Genomic DNA, 7,500 nt, shown 5'->3' with positions numbered 1-7,500 from the left:
TCATATGCATACTCACAAACATACTCATATGCATACTCACAAACATACTCACATACATACTCACATACATACTCACAAACATACTCACAAACATACTCACATACATACTCACATACATACTCACATACATACTCACATACATACTCACATACATACTCACAAACATACTCACAAACATACTCATATGCATATTCACATACATTCTCACAAACATACTCATATGCATACTCACAAACATACTCACAAACATACTCATATGCATACTCACATACATACTCACAAACATACTCATATGCATACTCACAAACATACTCATATGCATACTCATATACATACTCACATACATACTCATATACATACTCACATACATATTAAGTGTTTTGTCAACAAGTACCTCACGTCATGATGATTGGGAAAATGGCAAGTCTCTCTTATTCTTCATGATAGTCCTGTGAAAACTGTAGGGGTGTGTGTGTGTGTGTGTGTTTCTGAGCATGTGTGCGTTTGTCTGTGTGTGTGTGTGTGTGTGTGTATGTGTTTCTGTATGTATGTGTATGAGCGTGTGACTGTATGTGTGTGTGTGTTTTTGGACGTGTATGTGTTTCTGAGTGTGTGTGTGTGTGCATGGTAACATACTGTATGTGTTTGTGAGACTGTATGTGTGTGTCTGTGTGTGTTTGTGTGTGCATGATAACATATGTGTATGTGTGACTGTATGTGTGTGTGTGTGTGTGCATTATAACATATGTGTTTCTGAGTGTGTGTGTGACTGCATGTGTGTGTAACTGTATGTGTGTGTGTGTGTGCATGATAACATATGTGTGTGTGCATGATTACATTTGTGTGTGTGTGTGTGTGTGTGTGTGCAGATGATTGACATGCTGTACTTCGTGGTGATCATGCTGGTGGTGTGTGTGTGTGTGTGTGTGTGTGTGTGTGTGTGCAGATGATTGACACGCTGTACTTCGTGGTGATCATGCTGTTGGCGTGTGTGTGTGTGTGCCTAGATGATTGACATGCTGTACTTCGTGGTGATCATGCTGGTGTGTGTGTGTGTGTGTGTGTGTGTGTGTGTGTGTGTGTGTGTGTGTGCAGATGATTGACATGCTGTACTTCGTGGTGATCATGCTGGTGGTGTGTGTGTGTGTGTGTGTGTGTGTGTGTGTGTGTGTGTGTGTGTGTGTGTGCAGATGATTGACATGCTGTACTTCGTGGTGATCATGCTGGGGGTGTGTGTGTGTGTGTGTGTGTGTGTGTGTGTGTGTGTGTGTGTGTGTGTGTGCAGATGATTGACATGCTGTACTTCGTGGTGATCATGCTGGTGGTGTGTGTGTGTGTGTGTGTGTGTGTGTGTGTGTGTGTGTGTGTGTGTGTGCCTAGATGATTGACATGCTGTACTTCGTGGTGATCATGCTTGTGGTGTGTGTGTGTGTGCGCAGATGATTGACATGCTGTACTTCGTGATGATCATGCTGGTGTGTGTGTGTGTGTGTGTGTGTGTGTGTGTGTGTGTGTGTGTGTGTGTGTGTGTGTGTGCCTAGATGATTGACATGCTGTACTTCGTGGTGATCATGCTGGTGTTGTGTGTGTGTGTGTGTGTGTGTGTGTGTGTGTGTGTGTGTGTGCCTAGATGATTGACATGCTGTACTTCGTGGTGATCATGCTGGTGGTGTGTGTGTGTGTGTGTGTGTGTGCCTAGATGATTGACATGCTGTACTTCGTGGTGATCATGCTGGTGGTGTGTGTGTGTGTGTGTGTGTGTGTGTGTGTGTGTGTGCCTAGATGATTGACATGCTGTACTTCGTGGTGATCATGCTGGTGGTGCTGATCAGTTTCGGGGTGGCGCGGCAGGCCATCCTGCACCCCGACGAGGAGCCGACCTGGAGGCTGGCCAGGAACATCTTCTACATGCCCTACTGGATGATCTATGGGGAAGTGTTTGCGGACTCGATTGACCGTAAGAGTAAAATTGATAGTAAGATTTCCTTGTTTCCTTTTTTATTGCTGAAGGCTGGATGATCGCTAGCAATCTCCCCGTCTCGAGTGGAAAGTGTTTTGGTGTGTGTGTGTGTGTGTGTGTGTGTGTGTGTGTGTGTGTGTGTGTGTGTGTGTGTGTGTGTGTGTGTGTGTGTGTGTGTGTGTGTGTGTGTGTGTGTGTGTGTGTGTGTGTGTGTGAGTGTGTGTGTGTGTGTGCGTCTTCTGTCCTCATCTCTATATAGCACTGGACACAGTGTCAAAAATACTCCCAATCGTATGCGTACTGAGATGGATATTTAACCAGCGCTTTCTTTAGTTAAAATGACTGTGAAACCTATGAAAGCATCAGAGCTGGGAGATTGATTAGTACGGCATGTTCTGCCGGGCTTTCCTATCCAGCGCAGACCCGGGCGCTGTGGGTTGTGGTTGGAACTTGGCTGCGGTTCTGATACTAAACTGCAACATATGGAAAAACTTCCTCTAAATGTTTGACTTGGGTTTAATAAGGGTGTAATTTAGGCATGTCGTCAGACTTTTCACACATGTCAAAGGCGCCACTAAGAGCTGTCTGCTTTATTGTGATTTAGTGCCCTCTGCTGGTATAAATTGGACGCTGGACGATCCTATGGAAATGAATCCTAGTGACTAGTGACTGTTTACAGCAGAGATAGTAACACACACACACTCTGAATTGTATCTCTGCATTTTACCCATCCAGGGTAGTGATACACACAGTGAAGTGAAGCACACTAACCCGGAGCAGTGAGCTGCTTTTGAGCGCCCGGGGAGCAGTGATTGGGGTTAGGTGCCTTGCTCAAGGGCACCTCAGCCGTGGATATGGGCACTTCCTCCGCCCACATTTTTCCTACCGGTCGGGGATCGAACCGGCTACCCTCCGGTTACCAGCCCGAAACCCTAACCAGTAGGCCACAGCTGCCCACAAACAAGGAAATCTTACTGTCAATTTTACTCTACGGTCAGCTTTACGGTCAGCTGCCCACTATGTGCAGTTGACACATTACACATTGCCTGTCTACACTGCAATATATGAGAATAGTTACAGTTTCTGTGTCTTCTCCGGTAAAATGGCCACAACTACCACACAACAAAACTACGAAACAACAGGACAGAAATGTGTCAGAAAGTGGACTGATTCGCCTTCCATTTATTCTGTGGCAGACATCCCAAGAAACACAGTAAACTATAACAGTATATCTAACCCCCTATCTCTAGTCCGTCCTACTGTGGTGGACCCTGTGTGAGCTCCTGTGTGTGAGCTCCTGTGTTTGAGCTCCTTTGTGTGTTGAACCCCTGTGTGTTGTCTCGATGCGCTACGATCATCCACCCTTCAGCTGAGTAAAGAAGACTGAAGCCCACCTCTGTGCCTCTTCTCTCATTGGGAGGGAACATTAGGGTGATTGGACCATACGGTATCCATGGGGACCCTTGGGTCTAACCGTATCATATATATATACAGTGGTGGCCAAAATTGTTAGAACACCTGACAGATCTGAGAATAATTAGCATTTTTTTGCCCCCAAAACATGATTTAATTTCATAATGTTCATGAAACATGCAGATGGCTGTTCTGAGCACAAAAAAATATCAGATGAAGTGAGTCCTACTGTTTTTAACCACTTTTAACTTTAATAAGTGGTACGTCCACCTTTTGCAGCAATTACAGCAGCACATCTCTCTGGCATAGAGTCAATATATTTCTTGAGAACTTCAACACAAATGTTATCCCATGCCTTCTGCAACTCAAGCCAAAGGCTTTCCTTGGAATTTACAATAGATCTGTCTAGTTTATATTCCAACTTGCCCCGAATTTGCTTGATGGGTTTGAAGTCCGGACTTTGATAGGGCCGGTCCATCATTATCAATGTTCCAGCAGATTCCTTGTCGCCAGTAGATCCGGCAATAGTTAAAATAATGTTTAGGGTCATTGTCCTCTTGGAAAATAAATCCAGGCTCAATAAGATGTCTCCAAGAAGGAACTCCGTGCCTCACCAGAATGTTGTGGTATACTTTTGTATCCATGATGCCATCAATTTAGCCAAAGTCACCTGTTCCTGAGGCTTAAATTGCACCCCACACTATAATACTACCCCCTCCTTGTTTAACTGTTGGCAAGAGACACTAATTTTTATATCTCTCCCCCTCACTTCGTGGAACATACACGCTTTGCTTGTTGCCAAACTATTAAAACCTGGACTCATCAGTACACAACACTTAAACCAATCTTTCTTTGTCCATTTCTTGTGTTCTTTTGCAAATTTCAGGCGTTACACTCAATTGTTCTCTTTCAGTAATGTTTCTTTGCTGCTATTCTGCCAAAAAGTCCTTCTTCTCCCAGTTTCCGAAGGACAGTTCTTGAAGACACTGTTGCACCATTAGTCATTGTGATGTTAATCTCGTCACACAGTTCTTGTAAAGTCTTTCTTCGGTCCTGAAGACTGAGAATTTTGAGATGCTTCACTTGTGTGTCTGAGAGTTTCTTTTTGAAACCTCTCCCATTTCGGTTCTGGTGCCATGGTGGTCTAAAGTGTACTTTACAGTGCTTGGACTGCATCTCAAGTCCTTGGCTATGCGGCAGTAACTCCAGCCAGCATAAAAAAAAGCCTTTATTCGAACCCGTTGCTCATTTGTTAGCTCCTTCTTCACCTTAGCCATGTTCAAAGAGCATCATGTGCTTCAAGACTGCTTATAGAGGCTTTGGATCTATACCATTTGGTGGTGTGGCCTCAGTGACAAAACCCTGATGTTACCAATCACTTAATGAGCAGGATAGGCCTTGTACATTCAAAAAAAATCGCCGAACTGTGTCCTAAGACTCTTGCATCACCATCCATTTAACCACAATAACACCTGACAATGATTACGCAAGTAATTTGGCTTCTTCTGTGCAGGAACATGATTGTGTGAAATTGACAGTGAAATAGGCCTAGCTTGTTTTTGTACGGAAAATGACCTAAATCTCATTATGATGGCTCTATTCTATGGTTTATAGAGCATAATGATGACTTTGTAGATATTTCATTAGTTTTTAGGGTATTTTAATGGCCAATTCAACAAAAACAACTGAAAACTCTTAGCTATGTCTGGTGTTCTAATAATTTTGGCCACCACTGTATATATATAAATATATACAGTACCAGTCAAAAGTTTCGATAAACCTTCTAATTTTTTGAGACGTTTTTTCTTTACTTTTATTATTTTTCTACATGGTAGATAACACTTTTTTTTGTTTAGAACATCATTCCATATGTGTTCTTTCGTAGTTTAAATGTCTTCAGTTTAAATTTACAATGTAGAAAATAATAAAAGTAGAGAAAACAATTCTCCCAAAAAATTAAAGGTGTGTCCAAACTTTTGACTGGTACTGTATATATTCGTTCCGGGATACTTTAAAGCACAGTAGTCATGGTTGTACCCTCTCAATGACAGAAGCATGTAACGCCTCAGGTATCTGACCCTCTGATACACCACTTCATTGCCTTCATTTCCTCTGCATTCACGCTGCCCTGGACACTGCCTCACAGTCTACGCAATGGAAATCAACCGTGAGTATAGAGCTGTGACTTTTTAATTGTTGTCGTAACTTATTGTTGTAAATTGTTGTAAATAATTGTTGTGATACCTATCGTCATGATTTACAGTCTTTTTTCAAAGATTTTACAATCTGTTAAGCAATCCGCCATTTGAATGCTTACATTTAAATATAATTAAGATTTTCTGTTGTGTAACAATCAACTCAATGGTTCACAGTCTATTCAGCAATCAATTTAATTCAGTTTAATTCATCGACTGCATATAGACTATACACGGTCTAAAGACAGTCAATTAAGTCGTTGGTAACACTTTATAATAACTGCACACAATTCGTCATTTATTAAGCATTTGTTACCTTTTAGATAATGGTTTGTTCCCCATTAGTCATTATTTATTGTTCGTACATAATTCATCATTAATAAGGCATTTGTTCACACCCTAACCCTAACCCATTTATAACTGTGTGAACAAATGCTTTACTAATGATATATTATGTATGAACAATAAATAACTAGTGGTGAACAAACCATTGACTAATAACTAGGTAACAAATGCTTAATAATTGATTCATTCTGTGCAGTTATTATGAAGTGCTACCAAGTCGTTTAAGTCGTTTAATTAATGTGCCTTTTATTGCCATAAGACGTTGCATGGATAATCATGCTTGGTTTATCCTCCCCCTAACTGGCCTCCAGCACCCTGTGGTGATAACTTGTATGACGAGGACGGCAAGAGGCTCCCTCCGTGCATCCCTGGAGCGTGGCTGACCCCCGCCATCATGGCCTGCTACCTGCTGGTGGCCAACATCCTGCTCGTCAACTTACTCATCGCTGTGTTCAAGTGAGTCTGCAGTTTACTCATCGCTGTGTTCAGAAACTGGAACTAGAGAAAGCGCTGGTTAAATATCCATCTCAGTACGCATAAGATTGGGAGTATTTCTGACACAGAGTCCAGTGCTATATAGGGATGAAGACAGAAGAAACATTGCCTTTATTATTATTATTATTATTATTATTATTATTATTTCCTCACCTCAGCAACACCTTCTTCGAGGTGAAGTCCATCTCCAACCAGGTGTGGAAGTTCCAGCGCTACCAGCTGATCATGACCTTCCACGACCGGCCCATCATGCCGCCGCCCCTCATCGTGCTCAGCCACATCTACATCCTCTTCAGGCGCACCTGCTGCCGCTGCCACAAGAAGAAGGAGGGAGAGCTCGACGAGAAGGACAAGGGCCTCAGTGGGTGTCCATCGCCTCTACGTGTGTGTGTGTGTGTGTGTGTGTGTGTGTGTGTGTCTGTGAGTGTGTGTGTGTGTGTGTGTGTGTGTGTGTGTGTGTGTGTCTGTGAGTGTGTGTGTGTGTGTGTGTGTGTGTGTGTGTGTGTACTCAGGGCCTCAGTGGGTCTCCATCTTCCCTACATCATCATCGTCAGCTCTGCTGTGCTAGCACACAGGACATGCCTTAGGCTAGCCTTATATGTTAGCAACCATGACATGCCTTAGGCTAGCCTTATATCATCATCATTATTTAATTAGGGAGAATTGACTTTTGCAGCAATGCACTGATGTAAGGTACATAATACTCCAGAATAAATAAACAAAACACATTAAACAACTCCGAGATTAAGTCAAAAAATAAATATATATTCTAGCACACAGGCCATGCCTTAGGCTAGCATTATATGTTAGCACACAGGCCATGCCTTAGGCTAGCATTATATGTTAGAACACAGGACATGCCTTAGACTAGCCTCATATGTTAGCACACAAAAAAAGCCTTAGGCTAGCCTTATATGTAGTTGTGAACTATTACTTGCCCTGTTTACCAAGGTAGCGTATGAACTTAGTGTTTTGCCAAAGGCATCAAACTCTACTAAATGACACTTTAAGTGAACTGGATTGGCTATCATTTTTAACTCTACTAAATGACACTTTAATTGAACTGAATATTTTTTAAGTGAATTGAGCAGG

The 7,500-nt window shown here is 42.4% G+C and overlaps 1 protein-coding gene across 1 annotated transcript in view; it reads left to right on the top strand.

Moving 5' to 3' along the window:
• Positions 1–7,500, top strand: part of LOC308372697 (transient receptor potential cation channel subfamily M member 1-like) — a gene marked incomplete at both ends in the record, with an annotated part of 58,209 nt that overhangs the window by 44,949 nt on the left and 5,760 nt on the right. Inside the window, 4 exons of the mRNA XM_080847975.1 lie at positions 1,783–1,975; positions 5,520–5,540; positions 6,225–6,369; positions 6,567–6,769. Coding sequence (XP_080704101.1) covers positions 1,783–1,975; positions 5,520–5,540; positions 6,225–6,369; positions 6,567–6,769 — 562 coding nt within the window. The remainder of the gene's footprint in view (positions 1–1,782; positions 1,976–5,519; positions 5,541–6,224; positions 6,370–6,566; positions 6,770–7,500) is intronic.

This window comes from Sprattus sprattus, assembly GCF_963457725.1.
Source record: "Sprattus sprattus genome assembly, chromosome: 11".
Classification (NCBI taxonomy): domain Eukaryota; kingdom Metazoa; phylum Chordata; class Actinopteri; order Clupeiformes; family Clupeidae; genus Sprattus; species Sprattus sprattus.
The sequence above is the reverse complement of the archived record's forward strand: the minus strand, read 5'-3'. Positions and strand labels throughout refer to the sequence as shown.